This window comes from Lithobates pipiens, unplaced genomic scaffold (assembly GCF_037356315.1).
Source record: "Lithobates pipiens isolate NorthernLeopardFrog02 unplaced genomic scaffold, aLitPip1_a1.2 Scaffold_19, whole genome shotgun sequence".
In the NCBI taxonomy this organism is placed as follows: Eukaryota; Metazoa; Chordata; class Amphibia; order Anura; family Ranidae; genus Lithobates; species Lithobates pipiens.
This window is the reverse complement of record NW_027507764.1, coordinates 162894105-162913283: the sequence shown is the minus strand read 5'-3', so window position 1 is coordinate 162913283 and position 19179 is coordinate 162894105. Positions and strand designations below refer to the sequence as shown.

General features: G+C 41.5%; 1 protein-coding gene across 1 annotated transcript in view; it reads right to left on the bottom strand.

Annotated features, from left to right (window-relative positions):
• The window catches only part of CMC1 (C-X9-C motif containing 1), a 99560-nt gene extending 81774 nt beyond the window's left edge, over positions 1–17786 (bottom strand). Inside the window, exon 1 of the mRNA XM_077491453.1 lies at positions 17683–17786. Within this exon, the coding sequence (XP_077347579.1) occupies positions 17683–17701 (19 nt within the window). The 5' untranslated portion in view covers positions 17702–17786. The remainder of the gene's footprint in view (positions 1–17682) is intronic.
• Positions 17787–19179: the final 1393 nt, after the last annotated feature.

Below are 19179 nucleotides of genomic sequence, written 5' to 3'. Positions count from 1 at the left end.
AAAAGTACTTTGGACCACTGAGCAACAGTCCAGTGCTGCTTCTCTGTAGCCCAGGTCAGGCGCTTCTGCCGCTGTTTCTGGTTCAAAAGTGGCTTGACCTGGGGAATGCGGCACCTGTAGCCCATTTCCTGCACACGCCTGTTCACGGTGGCTCTGGATGTTTCTACTCCAGACTCAGTCCACTGCTTCCGCAGGTCCTCCATGGTCTGGAATCGGTCCTTCTCCACAATCTTCTTCAGGGTCCGGTCACCTCTTCTCGTTGTGCAGCGTTTTCTGCCACACTTTTTCCTTCCCACAGACTTCCCACTGAGGTGCCTTCATACAGCACTCTGGGAACAGCCTATTCGTTCAGAAATTTCTTTCTGTGTCTTTCCCTCTTGCTTGAGGGTGTCAATGATGGCCTTCTGGACAGCAGTCAGGTCGGCAGTCTTACCCATGATTGCGGTTTTGAGTAATGAACCAGGCTGGGAGTTTTTAAAAGCCTCAGGAATCTTTTGCAGGTGTTTAGAGTTAATTAGTTGATTCAGATGATTAGGTTAATAACTTGTTTAGAGAACCTTTTCATGATATGCTAATTTTTTGAGATAGGAATTTTGGGTTTTCATGAGCTGTATGCCAAAATCATCAATATTAAAACAAGAAAAGGCTTGAACTACTTCAGTTGTGTGTAATGAATCTAAAATATATGAAAGTCTAATGTTTATCAGTACATTACAGAAAATAATGAACTTTATCACAATATGCTAATTTTTTGAGAAGGACCTGTATTGGCCGATATTTGCCGTTTTTTAATTAATCGGCATCGGCCGATTGTGCTGATAAAAAGGCCGATTTAGAACAGCGGGACTTGGAAATGACTTCTGTAATAGAAGTCAGTGTAAGTTGCCTGAGTCGTCATAGAAACGACTTTCCTCCTCTCTGGGCAGTCTGCCAAGAAAAGAACAAAAAGATACAATGTTTACACTTGAATGAATGAAATCATCTCAGTGTGTAGAAGTTCTCAGTTTAACCATTTAAAGACTAAATCTTTTCTGACACTTGTTGCTTACAAGTAAAAATCCTGTATTTTCTGCCAGAAAATCACTTAGACCCCCCAAAAATTATATATATTTTTTTTTAGCAAAAAAATAAATAAATTTAAAAACAGTAAAGTTAGTCCATTTTTTTTTTCGTCCAAAAGTTTTGACTACCTGTTTTTATTTAATATATAGGTTTTTTTTTTTTTAAATCTAAATCATACATACAAGTAAACTGATTGGAGGTTTGTTTTGTTTAATAAATGTTTAAATGTAAGAAATTTTCTGTATCACTTATGAAGGCTGCTTTCACACTGGAGCAGGCAGGCGTTGATGGTAAAACGCTGCAAGTTTTAGCGGCTGAAAAATGTCCCAGTGGGAAAGGTGTGTTAGATTTTATGAGATCAAGGGGGATTAAAAAAATAAAAATAAAAAAAAAATAAAAAATCGGCCTAGCATATCGGCCCAAAAAAATCGGCATCATATATCGGCTATCGGCCGCCATGATTTCTAAATATCGGCATCGGCCAGAGAAAAACCCATATCGGTCGACCTCTAATTTTAATCTACATAAATTTAGTATTTCACAGAATCCCCTCATCACAAATCCACCCCCATCACAGACTCCCCTCCATTACAGAGTCCTCACCCATCGCAGACTCTTCTCAGTAACAAAGCCCCTCATCACAGACACGATACAAGAGATGGTCAGAGACTGGGGACCCGATACAAGAGATGGCCAGACTGGGGACACGATACAAGAGATGGTCAGAGACTGGGGACCCAATACAAGAGATGGTCAGAGATTGCATACTGCATTTTTCTTCACCTTTCTTGCACTAAAATTTGCCAATAACGGCCAACAATAAATTCATATTGATTTAAATTGATGACAGTAATTAAAAAGTCAAATATAATACAATTGTATATAAAAATATAAATATTTTTTAAAAACTATAAATTTTCGGTATCAGGTTTTGGCCTAATGCATCCTTCATTTTCGGTACCAAAATTTCCATTCGATGCAGCCCTAGTTATAACCCTCCCTCACTTTATCCAAATTGAAAAAAAATGTTTGCCTTTAGGCTACTTTCACACTGAGGTGCTTTACAGGCGCTATAGTGCTAAAAATATCGCCTGCAAAGTGCCTATCCTGTCACTCCAGTGTGAAAGCCAGAGTGCTAAGCTGGCAGAATGCTCTAAAAAGTCCTGCAAGCAGCATCTTTGAGGTGCTGTAGGAGCAGTGTAAACACCAATCCTAAAGCGCCCCTGCCCATTGAAATCAATGGGCAGGGGCGCTTTTAACTCTTTTTTGGCCGTTAGCAGAGGTTAAAAGCATCGCAAAAACGATGGTAAAGCGCTGCTAAAAATAGAGTCGCTTTATCGCCAACGCCTGCTACTGCTCAGTGTTAAAGTGCTCTAAGTTACACTTTAAAGTGGTTGTAAACCTTCATATGTGCCCAGTAAATTGACTAGCTTCATGTGATACACAGGGATGAAACAAATCCTCCCACATAAGTTGCCCCTGTTTATCTGCAGTAGGGCTAAAACAATTTATCGATTATGAAAATAGATGTCAGCTTTTTTCATAATTGATTAATTGGCCAGCCGATTAGTTGGCCTGCATACAGAATGCATTATTAGTTTACATATCACGAGATACAGTGCAGCACACACACAGCTCAGTACACCCTCCATATATGTCAGTAAGTGCCTGAGAACATGTGAATGTGTGAGGAGCAATGCCTCATGGGACATGTAGTCCTGGGCAGGAAGTGAGTGGTTCTAAAGGCAGGAGTTTTTTTACCTTGCTATAGGGGCATTCTATTCTATAATTTGCAGCTTGCTATTGGGGCATTCTGAAGGCAGGAGGAGCCAGAAGCATCGTTGGGGAACCCCAGAAGAGAAGAATCGGGGTTGCTCTGTGCAAAACCACTACACAGAGCAGGTAAGTATAAGATTTTTTTTTGTTTTTTAGTTAAAAACAACAGACTCAGAGAAGATCAGCATCTGAACCCAGAGAAGGTGGAGGCTGATAGACTGGAGGTAATAGAAGGCATTACAATTACATTTAAAGTACACTTTTACATGGAGGCCAGCCACATTACGTGGGAGCAGGGCACATTACGTGGGAGCAGGGCACATTACATGTGCCCGAGTGTGAAAGGGGTCTAAATAAAAAATGTGATCCGAGTCTGATATTTACCAGATTCAACCTCCAATAGTATATCTCTTCTGTTATTCGCAGAGTGGATTCGAGATTTTGCTCCCTAATCATATAGTTGGTTATATATATTTACCACTGCATAGAGATTTTTAAGAATAAATTGCCTTTTTTTTAACTTTACATATTAAATTATACACCACACTTTAAGGTTATTAACACCTGCCCGAGTGAATGCGGAGCGGTACCATAGACTTGAATGCCTTGAAAGGCTTCAAACGCCTCCTGACTCGACAGGAGGATTTCAATTTTCATAATTCCCTAATAAACATGATAGGAATATACTGTACATGATATGCTGTGTAGAGGTCGACCGATATGGGTTTTTCTCTGGCCGATGCCGATATTTAGAAATCATGACGGCCGATAGCCGATATATGATGCAGATATTTTTGGGCCGATATGTTAGGCCGATTTTATTTTATTTTTTTTTTTCCTTTTTTATTTTATTTTTTTTTTAATCCCCCTTGATCTAACACACCTTTCCCACTGGGGCGTTTTTCAGGCGCTTTTGGGCTAAAAATAGCGCCTGTAAAGTGCCTGCAAAATGGCTCCCCTGAAGTCTGTGTGAAAGACAGAGTGCTTTCACACTGAGGCGATGCGCTGGCAGGATCTTAAAAAAAAAAAGTCCTGCAAGCAGCACGTTTGGAGTGGTGTATACCGCTCCTCCACCACTCCTGCCCATTGATATGAATGGGCACCACTGCCGAAGCGCATGCAATGCAATTTGGCAGCAGTGCTTCATGGGCGCATTTAACCTCTTCCTTGGCCGCTAGCTGGGTTATATGTGCCCCACTAGCAGCCAAATAGCACCGCTAAAATGATGGTAAAGAGCCGCTAAAACTTGCGTTTTACCATCAACGCCTGCCCGCTCCAGTGTGAAAGCAGTCTTCATAAGTGATACAGAAAATTTCTTACATTTAAACATTTATTAAACAAAACAAACCTCCAATCAGTTTACTTGTATGTATGATTTAGATAAAAAAAAAAAAAAAAAACTATATATTAAATAAAAACAGGTAGTCAAAACTTTTGGACGAAAAAAAAAAATGGGCTAACTTTACTGTTTTTATTTTATTTTTATTGTTTAAATAGTGTATTTTTTTCCCAAAAAATGCATTTGAAAGACCTCTGTGCAAATGCCGTGTGACATAAAATATTGCAACAACCGCTATTTTATTCCCTAGGATCTCTGCTAAAAAATATATATATAATTTTTGGGGGGTCTAAGTGATTTTCTGGCAGAAAATACAGGATTTTTACTTGTAAGCAACAAGTGTCAGAAAAGATTTAGTCTTTAAATGGTTAAACTGAGAACTCTACACACTGAGATGATTTCATTCATTCAAGTGTAAACATTGTATCTTTCTGTTCTTGTCTTGGCAGCCTGCCCAGAGAGGAGGAAAGTAGTTTCTATGATGACTCAGGCAACTTACACTGACTTCTATTACAGAAGTCATTTCAAAGTCCCGATGACATCGGCTTTTTATCAGCACAATCAGCCGATGCCGATTATTTAAAAAACTGAAAATATCGGCCGATATATCAGTCGACCTCTAATGCTGTGCCCCTTTGTCCTCATGCATGCTGGAAGCTTTTAAAGTTCCTTTTTTGTCCTTCATGCATATTTGCCTTCACTAACCTTCCCAGCGTGCTCTTATGGGCCCATATACACCTAGCCTAGTCACTTAGCAATGTATTTTGTCAGCTCCATAGTAGTGCTTTCCCCTAAACACCCCCTAAAATGTGTACAAATGTTATGTGTTTCCTTAAATTCATGCAGAGTGCCAGAGGTTTTTTTTTTGGGTGGGCCAAACTCATTAGAAACCCCCCTCCCCCAACTGCCAAGTCTATCCTCTATCTGCTGACTTTGCCAAACCCAATACACATTATACCTAACTCTTTTGTGGTCAGATTTATGGATGAATTCACCTAAGCATGTAGTGCAAGGGCCTGCCTCAATACTTTCAAATGCTACTGTTTTAAGTTTTTTTCTCCTATTATTATCTTCATTGGTAATAGCAGAATGTAAGAATGTGCTTCCATTTGTTCAGTGTTTTTTTTTTTTTTATTATGACACTTCTTACCTGTCCAGTGGGCTGCCAATAGTGTAAGTAAGGAGGGGCCAGTCAAAGTATCACACATTATTTATGCATTCAGCTCTCAATCAAGTGGAGAGGGTTACCCGTCCACCCTAATTTTCTGCAATGGGCCATCAGATAGGGTGAGGAATCTGATAAGGGGACCTTATACTTTTGGCTTTAAATACTAATCTCCAAAAATGTTATACTGATCTTGGCCAAAAATGTGTGTGTCTAATCTGCTTGCAATGTTAGTGTGCAAAATGACAATTTTTTTTTTCTTGTTTGACTTCACAGTTTCCTTCAACGCCACAGGAATGGCAGACTGTGGCCTCCCACTTTGCCACCCATTGGGACTTTCCCAATTGTGGAGGCGCAATTGATGGGAAACACGTCCGCATCGTCCCACCCCCAACTCAGGGTCCTACTATTATAATTACAAGGGGTAAAATAGTATCGTGATGTTGGCGGTGGTGTCAGTGATATACAACTTCCTGTATGTGGATGTGGGGGAAAAATGGCCGGATGTCGGATGGTGGAGTGATCGAGAAGACAGAGTTCTACTGGCGTCTCCAGAGTGGTAGTCTGGGCTTGCGACCACCAGAAGAGAATGTGGAAGGACTCCCCTTCGTCATGGATGAAGCATTTGTGCTGGGAATCCATCTGATGCGGCCATTCCCAATGAGGACCCTCACCCCAGACCAGAGGCTCTTTAATTTCCGGCTGGCCAGAGCCAGAAGAGTAGTGGAGAACACTTTCGGGATAATGGCCAGCCGGTTCCGCCTATTTTTGACTCCAATCCACATGGCAGAATATAAACTCACTCATTTTGTGATTTCATGATGCATTCTGCACAATTTTTTGAAAAAGTACTCTCCGAACTATGTGGCCTCAGTTGGGCCTGATGCAGACTTACCAGAAAATGCCAACCTGCCGGCCCTTGAAGCTGCCCCCCCCAAAGAGCCCGCGAGGTCAGAAACCGATATATGGAGTACTTTGCGGGTAGGGGGCCATTGATATGCCAGACAATGTCTGAGAGGCATTTTTTAAATAAATTTCTCTTTCAAACTGCAATAATATTTGTTTTCATATACTGCTTGGGTTTGTTTTAGGTGTCTCCTAGCTTTTTTTTTTGGGCCTTTTTCTTCAACAGTGCAAACCCAATTTCTGTGCGAGATGAGACGACTCTTTTGTTGCTACACACACACCTTGTTTTTGTTGTCAATGTATGTAGTGCATTACTGACAAAAATATTGTTCATTTTCAGCACCATAACAGAAACGTGTGGAGTCATGAAAATGGCGTGATTGGGGAAAATTAAAAAGCACTGTGGGTGTCATTTACTAAAGGCAAATCCACTATGCACTACAAGTGCACTGCAAAAGTGCACCTGAAACTGCACTTGGAGTGCAAAGTGGATTTGCCTTTAGTAAATAACACCCATTGTCACCACGCATTGAAAAAGGAAGCCACACATTGTTAATTAAACTTTTTACTCAAAGCACATTCACATGTGCGTTTATAAAAGGGGTTTACAACAAACCAACATATTTGGTGTATATAACATTATTTTTGGTAACATTAATATAACTTGCCATTTTTTGTGGAAAAAGGCATGTATCAAAGCATAACATACAGAACTGAGGAACTTACAAAGTTCAACTTTGAAAAGTGAAGACAATATCAGACATGAGTATGTCCAAACTGTGTTGATATTGCCTTGATATTGTCACCCCTGCAAAAGCCAAATTTGGAAGATGCACACAAATTGTGAATCAAACTGGGCATTTTCCTCCTGATTCCATGCCCAATGTCAACATGTGCTATCTCCCATCATGGGGGATCAATGTGCGTGTTTTGAGAGTACAACCCCTTCATCTCAGCTACTTTAGTAGCAAGGAAGGGGTTGCACCAACAAAATGCGTACATTGATCACCCATGATGGGAGATAGCACATGTTGACACACTGTGTGCATCTTCCAAATTTGGCTTTTCAAAAAATATAAAACTTGTTTTCAAAAATGAAAATGGATGATAGCTAGTTTTGGGTGTTTCAGATTTTCCCTAAAACATCAATGATGTTCTTCATTTTTTGTTGAACATCATTAATGTTTTTCTTGAGATTATCTAAATCGCGATTGCACCCCATTATCTCCCCGATGATGATCTGGGCACTTTCACTGGTAAAATGCGATTCTTCAACCACAATATCCACATCACCTAAAAATAAACCAAAAAAACACTGTGTATTATAAATATGCAGGTATACATTGATTAACTTACCTGAAGCTGTGGTCTCAGACACTCGCCTGTTGTGGTGCCAATTTCAACAATCTCTCCTTCCTCCTTTGCTTCTGATATTGGTATTTCCCCTTCTTTGGGAGGTGTGGGGTCCCTGGTTTCCTCAGACGTCCCGAGTCTTCTTCCCCCTATGAGAATGTAAAAAAGGAATATTTAGCACACTGATATTTAAGGACGTACAATTGTATTTTTTGGCAGAGTTCAAAGCTGAAAACATTATTTTTGATACTTTCTAAAGTTGGAATACTTACCTGTTTTGTGCAAGTTTGACAGATGGAAACACCCCTTTAGTATCCACTGGAGCACGTGTGTGGGACAGCCTAATAAAAAGGGTGGGACACCAGAACACCTCCTCCTTTACACTGAATCAAGTCTGCATTTCATTCTATTACAAAGCCCTCTAGACAACAAACTAGAAATAGGCCTGAACAAATGTAGTTAAGTGCAACTTGCCAAAACATTGTCTTTGAAGTCGGCGAACGAACGATGTTTACTACCAACGAACGATTGAACATGAAAGTGGCCATTTTAAACTGTACAACATTAAATAAAAGCACATGTAGCAGTATGCAAATAATAATAATAATATGAACACACGACAACTACTTACTTTTTTGAAGAACTCTCTTGATCCTTCTGTACTGATCGTGCTCCCTCAGTTTCAGGTCTGACCAGTGTTTCCTCAGTTGATCATTGGATCGTCATACCCCAAAATTCTTCTGAAGACTCCTCACAACTTTAGTCATGATCTTGGCCTTTCTGGCATTTGGGTAAGGTCCATACTTCCCATCATAGTCGTTCCTCTTCAATATGTCCACCATCTCCAAAAGACATATTTGAGGCCTTAAATCTTCATCTCCGGGATCGGGACGTTTCTGGCTCCGGGCTTTCCTCGTCCTCCTCCTCGTTAGTGGAATAATTAGTGCGCACCTGCTGTGTCTCCGCCATGTGCTCTCCCCACTGCGCCGAAAGAGAAGGGGCGGGGAACAGACTAGAAAGAATGTTGGGGCGGGCAGAGTTTCACGCATGTGCACTGTATATAAAACGCAACATGCGTTCATCATACGTACGATTTGTGAGCGGAGGAACTGAAGCGCCTATCGTTCAAACTAAGGTACAATTTTAACTTGGTACATCAATAGCCTATACTGCTTCTAGATTGAGGCCTATATTGGGACAAGATTAGGAGAGTTTAGCCTGACATTAGGGTTTGTCTTGTGTTGTGTCTTGCAGAGAATATGGATGGGTTCAACGACCATAGTTTCCTCCCCCTGTTCATAGACAAGTACAGGGAGCTGCCCTGTCTGTGGCAATCTAAACACCCACATTATAGCAACAAATTAAAGAGGCAGGCAGCGATGGAGAAACTGCTGGAGTTGGTGAAGCCAGTGGTCCCCAGGGCAGACATCAACTATTTAGGAATGAAAATTGATGGCATGAGGAGTACATATCTGAGGGAGCGCAAGAAGGTGCAGGAGTCCATGAAATCTGGAGCTGCAGCAGATGAAGTTTATGTCCCCAGGCTATGGTACTATGAGAGTAGAGCTGCACGATTAATCGTTAAAAAAATCGCGATCTCGATTCACCCCCCCCTGACGATCTCTCCTGCTGAGAGTAGGCGATTCTTTCATATAAACAAGTGGAGAGATTATCTGCTCACTCAGCTGTCAAAAGAAAGCATCAGTGCAGACTGCCAAGTTTAGAATTTGAAACATTCTAACGCTTAGGCCTCATGCACACGAGACTCAGTTAAACGCGTGTTCAGATGCAGTTGGACACTTTTTTCAACTGCCCCTGAACTCATTCAATGTTATCCTATGTGTCCATGTACACAGTCTCGTTTTTTGCCGTCTTTATGCAGTTGCGTTTAACCTAGTTTTTCCAGAAGCAAAAAAATGGGTTCAGACGCAAAAATTTCCACGTTTCAGACGCAAAACGCGGCTAAACGCGGCACCCGCGTTTGCGTTTATATGCGTTTTTAAAGGAACCCAATTTTTTGGACCTGAAAACTCAAAAATATGATCTGAGAATTACATTTTGTGACCCGACTTTGGGGGCCCATATCTTGGGGCCACTTATTGTCAGGAACCCCAATTGGTATGCAGACACTGTGGATCTAGCACTACAACATATCCAAATTTGGGGTTCCTATCACCAAGTGACCCCGAGATAGGGGGCCCCAAAGTCGGGTCGCAAAATGTCATGCACTTTTCTGCATCAGAGATACATGGCCTCAAAGTCAACTGTGACCATCTGCGGCAATGTAATTTGGTCATTAGTGTTGGGTGTTATGGTAAGTGGTTATCCATTATTGTTTAGGATTAAGGGTTGGATTAGGGTTAGGGTTGTTTAGGGTTAGGGTTACTGTAAGAGATAGTGTTAGCTGTTAGTGTTAGGCCGCGTACACACGGGCGGATTGTCTGCCCAACTAAGTTCGTCAGACAATCCGACAGACAGTCCGTTCAACTTTTGAATGAACGGACTTGACCACACACGATGAACAGACAGTCCGCTGAAAGCTTGCGCGATGACGTGTACAGCACGTACGACGGGACTAGAAATACGACGTCCAATACACTGCAATGCAACCTTCGGCCGTGTAAATCCTTTCTGAGCATGCGCCATACTTAGTCCGTCCAACTTGCCTACACACGAGCGGACTGTCCGCTGAAACCAAGTTTGGACGGACAAAATTACAGAAATTCCGAAAGACTTAGTCCGTCAGACTGTCCGCTGAAACACTAAGTTGGGCAGACAATCCGCCCGTGTGTACGCAGCCTTAGGGGTTAGTGTTAGGGTTAGGATGACTGGTTAGGGTTAGGATTCTGGATATTTTAATAAGACATTAAAAAATATTATACTACCATATACAGCAGCAAATAATTAAAATATATTAATCAGTACATATTTCACGATAAAAATATATAAAAAAATTGACCAAGTAAATTTAAAACAATTATAAAAAATCTAATTAACTTAGATTTGCTTTTAAATAAAACAATTTGAAACTAGAAAAAATGAATAAAAGCATATATTAAGATTAAAAAATAAATAATTAACTATTTTAATATTGTTTTATATTAGAAATAATGAAAACATGTTAAAAATTGCCACAAGAAAAATTTAGATATTTAAAAAAATTGGATAATTTGCTATAAATAGAGATTTTTTTTTTTTTAAAGGACAGATATGGGATGGGATCCATTTCAAAATATATACCACAGAAAGAGAGGCAAATGCAAGTGTACAACTGCTCTCTATGCTGCTGCTGCTCACTCTGATCACAATAGCAGAAATAGTTAAAAAAAAAACATGCTTTGAGAGCTTGGGGAGGGTCTACATGATGTTATCTTTATAAATGCTTATAAACGCAAATGCGACTGAACGCGCCTAAATGCGTCTAAACACAGCATGCAAACGCGGCAAAACGCGTGTTTCTAAACGCGCGTTTCAGCTTTTTTTGAGCAGAGTTTTCACCTGTGTCTCGTGTGCATGAGGCCTTACTTAGATCAAAGGGATACAACTTCTGTGTAAACAAATAATTGGGGCAGTCTGTCAAGCTTTCAACCACGTGTAAATGCAGGAAGCTTAACCACTTAACGGCTAAACCTTTATCTGACACTTCTTTCTTAAGTTAAAATCAATATTTTTTGCTAGAAAATTACTTGGAACCCCCAAACATATATATATATATATATATATATATATATATAAAATTTTAGCAAAGACCATAGGGAATAAAATGGCAATTTCTGCAATATTTTATGTCACACTGTATTTGCCCAGCGATCTTTCAAATGCAATTTTTGGGGAAAAAATACACTTCAATAAATAAAAAAAACGAAACAGTAAAGTTAGGACAATTTTTTTTGTTTTAAGGTGAAAGATGATGTTACACTGCGAGAATCGTGATCTATCTTCTAAGTGAAAAAATCGTGATTCTCATTTTAGCCAGAATCATGCAGCTCTATATGAAGGCTGCATTTTCTGTCAGACCAGACTGAGTCTCCACTCTTCCTTTGACAATTCGTTCCAGCCCTGCTGAGGCTTCCGATGCACAACCTGGGCCTTCCAGTCAGGAAGGTGTGGAGGAGCCCAGCTTGAGCCAGGTATAGTATTGTTCTACATATTTTTGGAGTAAAAATGAATGATGTTAACTTGATTTTTTATTCACTAATTGCTGATTTTATAAAGTGTTTTACATATCAATAGACAGTAGTGGCCAAAATATTTGGGACAAGAATGAAAAATGCTGGGCTCAGAATGATAGTCTTTTCTATTTGTTAACAATTTGCAACAGTCAAGAGCTGAAAATTGTGTGTGATTGATGAACCAAAAATGAAAACTATGTCCCTTTTTCATACAAAGGAAGACCTCAGCCAGGAGGAGGGCGTGGAATGCGGCAGCCAGGAGGTGGCTGTGGAATGTGGCGGCCAGGAGGCAGGTGTAAGTGGCAGCTAAGATATGGGCAGGCCTAGGAGCCTGACTGAATCACAGGTCCCTCGCCTCCGCCTTCCACCCAAAAGGGCAACAAAGGGGGGGGGGGGGGGAATGTGGAGGAGTCAGCACTCAGACTGATTGGGGAGGCTTCTGCAGCCCTCAAAGCCACCCCCACTTATCTAGAGGCCTTTGCCGCCTTGGCTGCGTGTAAACTGCACGTAATGGAGGAGGGGCAACCCCTTGTGTGAGGAAATCATTGTGAACTTTCAATAAGGGGTTTTGGGCTAAATTACACAAAAAACACACTTGTGTGATTTGGACCATGCTCCTCCTCCTCCTTCTGCCACACCTCCAACACCACAGCCACAGCATGGAAGGAAGCATGGAAGGAAGACCAGAGTGTGATGACCTGGGTTCAGTCTGGTCTGACAGAAGGTACAGGCTCTTGTATGACCACAGCCTGGTGACAGAGAGGTCATCTGCTGCTGTTCCTGATCTCTTGGACTTCTGGACCAGACTGTTCTCCCTTAGATATGGACTCCTCAGGCCACCCATTTAAGCCTTTAAATAATTGATGTGTGCCCTGGGGGCCAAAGGCTTTGCCAATTTCCCCAGTTTCTCCAGCGTTGCCTCCCTCTTTATTTGATTATGACACCTAATAAAGGTTTTTTTGGTTAAAGAAATACTTGCTTATGTGTTTTACTTCAAAAATGACAGTTTATTTGTGAGTAGGCAGGTACATTTCAAAAATACAAAGTCACATTAACAAGGGGCACCAACACCAAACAACCTCCTTGAGATTAAAAAAAAAACAATAAAATAAAAAAAGATAATAATGGTGTTGTGGTAAGTTGGCACACAAAACACACCAAAATAAATTACGAAGATGACCAAAATTTTTAAAAAATGTGAGATCTTGATAAAAAAAAAAAAAAAAACACAAAATAAAAAAATAAAATAAAAAAAAATAAAAAAAAATGATTTGGGAGCTCTGATGAATAAAAATATTCTATACATGAAATCAGGCAAAAAGAATAAAGAAATACGTTTTGGAGAAGTCTGTGTGAATAAACAACTTCATTCTTCTAGCATTATAAAGAAAAAGAGAATGTGCTGCATTAAACAATTTTTAACATTGCAGCGTGACAAATGTGCTATATCCATTACGAACACTAGTTTTACCTGACCGAGCGCTTCTGTCTTAGCCCCTGTACACACGGTCGGAGATTTTGCCAACCAAATCCGTCGGATTTAGTCCGACGGATTGTGTCCGAAACTGTTGCATACACACGGTCGGGCCAAGTTGGCGAAAAATCCAATCTTTCAGAACGTGATGACGTAATTTCGTTACGATGGGACTACATTCAGGCTAGTAGCCAATAGCTTTGATGTAGGCATTTGATCTGAGCATGCGCGGCACTTGGTCCGATCAAAATGCTCTACACATGATCGGATTAGGTCCGTCCGGCCCAGTTGGTTGGGAAATATTTCCAACATGTAGGAAAATTGGGTCGGACGGAATCAGTCTGATGCATACCACACACTGTCGGATTATCTGACGACACGGTCCGATAAGACTCATTCCGACAGATTCTCCGACCGTGTGTACAAGGGCTTAGAATTCATTCTGAGCATGCATGGCACTTTGTCCATCGGACTAGGTTACACAGGATCGAAATTGACACGACTGGATCATGTTGTCGGAAAATTTGAGATCCAGCTCTCAAACTTTGTTGGTTGGAAATTCCGACAGAAAAAGTCAGATGGAGCCCACACATGGTCGGATTTTCCAACATGGTCCAATCGGACATTTTCCGTTGGAATGTCTGACCATTTGTACAAGGCATAAGACCTCATCTGGAATATGCATTTCAGTTTTGGGCACCAGTTCTCAAAAAGGATATCAGGGAACCAGAGAAAGTGCCGAGAAGAGCAACCAAACTGATAAGAGGCATGGAGGAGCTCAGCTATGAGGAAAGATTAGAGGAACTGAATGTATTCTCTGTTGAGAAGAGGAGATTAAGGGGGGATATGATCACCATGTATAATTATATAAGGGGTCTATATAGTGAACTTGGTGTTGAGTTATTCACTTTACAGTCATCACAGAGGACAAGGGGGCACTCTTTCGCCTAGAGGAAAAGAGATTTCATCTCCAAATACGGAAAGGTTTCTTCAAAGTAAGAGCTGTAAAAATGTGGAATAGACTCCCTTCAGAGGTGGTTCTGGCCAGCTCAGTAATTGCTTTAAGGCCTGGATTCTTAACCACTTCCCGACCGCCCCACGCCAATGTACGTCCCTACTTTGGGGACGGAGATCGTTGTTATGGCAGCATTTAGCTGCCATAACAGAAGCAAACGCATACGTGAGTAGCACTCGCATACAAAAACGGTGTTCAAACCACACATGTGAGGCATTGCCACGATCGGTAAAGTGAGAGCAATGATTCTAGACCTCCTCTGTAACAACAAAACATTCAACCTGTAGAATTTTTTAAATATCGCCTATGGAGATTTTTAAGGGTAAAAGTTTGTCGCCATTCCACAAGCGGGCGCAAATTTTTAAGCGTGACATGTTGGGTATCAATTCACTCGGCGTAACATTATACTTCACAATATAAAAAAAAAATTGGGCTAACTTTACTGTTATCTTATTTTTTAATTCAAAAAAGTGTATTTAAAAAAAAAAAATAAGTAACTTGTAAACACCACATCTAAAAAAGAGGCCCGGTTTTACATTTTTTCCCCTGCTGTAGCAAATTGGATCATGCTTTGTTGGGCTTTTTCGCCATCCTTAGGATCAACTGTGGGTATAGGATTGGGTATTGTTTGTTTTTGTTTTTTATGGTTGAACTTTTTAACCTAACTTTGCAACACTGGGGGCACGCGCTGCCAGAGGCATTATCGCATGCTGATTGGACACAAGATGCTAATTAGCGGGTCCGGTGGACTCGATGTCTGTGCCTATGTAAACAAAGCAGATCACCGTTCTGACAGGGAAGAAGATAGAGATCTTGTGGTCCTGCCAAGCAGGAACACCGATCTCTGTCTTCACCCAGTCAGAATAACCCCATGCAGTTAGCAAGCACCCCCGTGAGGACACACTTAACCCTTTGATTGGCCCTGGTGTTAACACCTTCCCTGCCAGTGTCATTAGTACAGTAACAGTGGATATTTTTAACACTGATCACTGTAATAATATCACTGGATCCCAAAAAAGTATTGAAAGTGTCAGTTAGGTGATCCGATTTGTCCGCCACAATGTCACAGTCCCACAAAAACAAAATAAATAAATAAAATTAAAAAATCACCACCATTACTATAAAAAAAAAAAGAAGAATGCCATAAAAATATCCCATATATGCAGCAGAATACATATTGGCCTAAATTGATGAAGACATTTGATTTTTTTTTACATTTTTTTTATTGGATAGGTTTTATAGCAGAAAGTAAAAAATATAATTTTTTTATTCAATGTCGTCGTTCTTTTTTTTAAAGCGCAAAAAATAAAAACCTGCAGGGTGATTATACACCACCAAAAGAAAGCTATTGGGGGGGGGGGGGGGGGGAGGGACATCAATTTTATCACACAGCCGTGCAATTGTCAATTCTCAGGGGCCCTTGCTTAACCACTTGCTGACCAGTGCACGACAATATACGTTGGCACAATGGCAGGGTTGCGCAAATATGTCCCCTTTAAGACGTGCCATTGTGGGACCATGCCCGTGGACTCGATGTCCACCGATCTCCGGCGCCCGTGTCATGGAGCAGTAGAACAGGGAGATGCCTATGTAAACAAGGCATTTCCCCGTTCTGTCTAGTGACACGACACAGATCTACTGCTCCCTGTCATCATCGGGAGCAGTGATCGCTGTCATGGCCTAGCTAGTAGCCCACCCCCCCCCCCCCTTAGATTTACTCCCTAGAACACACTTAACCCCTTGATCGCCCCCTAGTGTTTAACCCTTTCCCTGCCAGTGTCATTTATATAGTAATCAGTGCATTTTTATAGCACTGATTGCTGTAAGAATTACAATGGTCCCAAAATAGTGTCAAAAGTGTCCAATGTGTCCGCCATAATGTCGCAGTCACGAAAAAAAAAAAGACGCAGATCGCACCATTACTAATAAAAAAAATCAATAAAAATGTCATAAATCTATCCCCTATTTTGTAGACGCTATAACTTTTGCGCAAACCAATCAATATATGCTTTTCTTACCAAAAATATGTCAACCGCTTCCCGACCGCCTCACGCAGATATGCTGCGGCAGAAGGGACCATACAGGCAGATTAACATATCTGTACGTTGCCCTTTAAGAGGTGGCTTGCGGGTGCGCGCCTGCCTGGAGCTCCGAGACCGCGATCGTCTCATGGTGAGGAATAGGGATGAGCTCAGGCGTGTTCGCATGGAACACGTGCAGAGCCCGCCAGGAAGTCGGTGCAGCATTGCGCTAATCACAGGCAATGAGACATTGCCCGATCTCTGCAGGCTCCCATCGGGGCAATGTCTCAGTGCCTGTGATTAGCGCGTATTGCCCTGCCAACTTCCTGGTGGGCTCTGCGCGTGTTCCATGCGAACACGCCTGAGCTCATCTCTAGTGAGGAAGAACGGGGAGGGTTTAATGTAAACAAGCATCTCCCTGTTCTGCCTAGTGACACTGTCACTGATCTCTACTCCCTGTGAACGGGAGTGCTGATCAGTGACGTGTCACACACAGCCCCTCCCCCCCAGTTTGAATCACTCCCTAGGACACACTTAACTTCTACAACGCCACCTAGTGGTTAACCCCTTCACTGCCATTTTTACAGTAATCAATGCAATTTTTTAGCATTGATCGCTGTATTAATGCCAATGGTCCCAAAAATGTGTCAAAATTGTCCGATGTGTCCGCCATAATATAGCAGTCACGATAAAAATCGCTGATCGCCGCTATTACTAGTAAAAAAAAAAAAATATCAATAAAAATGCCATAAAACTATCCCCTATTTTGTAGATACTATAACTGTTGTGAAAACCAAACGCTTACTGCGATTTTTTTTTACCAAAAATATGTAGAAGAATACATATCGGCCTAAACTGGGGACAAAAATTGTTTTTTTATATATTTTCTGGGGATATTATAGCAAAAAGTTAAAAATATTGCTTTTTTTTTTTTTATAGCGCAAAAAAATAAACACAGGGGTGATCAAATACCACCAAAAAAAAGCTCTATTTGTGGGGAAAAAAAAAGAACGTCAATTTTGTTTGGGTGGAACGTCGCACGACCGCGCAATTGTCAGTTAAAGCGACGCAGTGCCGAATCGCAAAAAGTGCTCTGGTCAGGAAGGGGGTAAAATCTTCAAGGGCTGAAGTGGTTAAAAAAATATATAATGTAATTTTCTAACCAGAAAAAAAAAAGGATCTGTTATATTTGCCACGTAGGAGAGGGAAAACTATATTTTCAAGTATCAGCGTGAGCTGTAATGGAAGGAGCTGGGAGCACAGAGCTGGAGCAAGTATCACCCAGGACAGTTGTCAGATCCTGAGCTCTCTGCTTTCATTACAAACTGCCTGAAGCACCTCTACCCCTTCCCCTTCTATCCCTGTAACAGATATGTATTCAGTACGTAGCAGGGCTTACCCGCTTTGTCAGAGTCCATGACAAGGAAGACACACTACTGTCTATGGAGAGAGACTTCAATACATTACAGGCTCCCTACACAGCGCACATAACCTTGCCGGGGTCACACTACCCACTACAACACATCTACTTCCGGGGCAGAGAAGGGGCGGGCCTGAACGCTGAGACAGAAATTCCAATGCATTCCAGTAGAGGAGCAGGCTCCTTCCTTGCTGTCTTACGGCTGCAGGAGGTTACAAAAAAAATTAACAGTAATACTGTCACTGGGTGAGTGAAGACGCTCAGAATTTGTAACGGAAGTGACGTTCCGTCGCCGCCATATTGCTACACCCCTCACTAGTTCACAGCAAGGATACAGCGAGAACGCGGCAAGCGGGCATCTTGTTACACCCACCGGACTCTTGCATTTCACACTTATTTGTAACAGTAAACTGACCTTATATAGTGATATAATATATAATTCAGTATTTTGAAATGCGTTTGACTGTTTTATGTTGATTTTTTTCAAAGCAGCAGTTTTCTGTCACGGGATTGCCACTGCTTTTAAATATTTAACATCTAAACAGTCAGATGGATTTTTAAATACTGTATTTCACTATATAAGCTCGGTTTATTGGTAAAAATAAGTGTGAAATGCCAGACTGATGGGTGTAACAAGATGTCCGTTTTCCGCTGTTTTGTCACATATGGCGAGCTAGGGTGACCACATTTCCAAACTGACATTCAGGGACACTCCCCAAAAAAGATGATTTTTGACATTTTTTTTGCTGATTTTTGGGGCAGGGGCATATAAAATCAGCGGACCCGTGAAGAACAACAATATGGCGCGCAAAGCGTGTCGTGGTGAACAGTGGACATGTCTTAAATTGCACTAAATATTGGCTTAAAGGGGGTGTTGTTAAAGATAGTCTGAGATGAGTTATATAGTGCAGAATGTGGTACTGTTAAATAGGGAATGCAGAGTGTATGGTGGTGAGTAGTATGTACAGGAGAGGAGTGTGGAGTGTATGGTGGGGGATAATATGTACAGGAGATGAGTGCGGAGTGTATGGCGGGGGGTAATATGTACAGCAGAATAGTGCGGATTGTATGGCGGGGGGGGGTAACATGTACAGGAGAGGAGTGCGGTATGTAAGGCGGGGGTAATATTTACAGGAGAGGAGTGTATGGCAGTGGGTAATATGTACAGGAGAGGAGTGCAGGGGGTAATATGTATAGGAGATGAGTGCGGAGTGTATAGTGGGGGTAATATGTACAGGAGAGGAGTGCGGAGTGTATGGCGGGGGGTAATATGTACAGGAAAGGAGTGCGGAGTGTATGGCAGCGGGTAATATGTATAGGAGTGTATGGCGGGGTAATATGTACAGGAGAGCAGTGCGGAGTGTATGGCAGGGAGGTAATATGTACAGGAGAGGAGTGCGGAGTATATGGCAGGGTAGTTAGTGGAGAGAGGAGTAAGAGGAGTGCAATACCACCTCCTGGTAGTCTGTCAGCCAC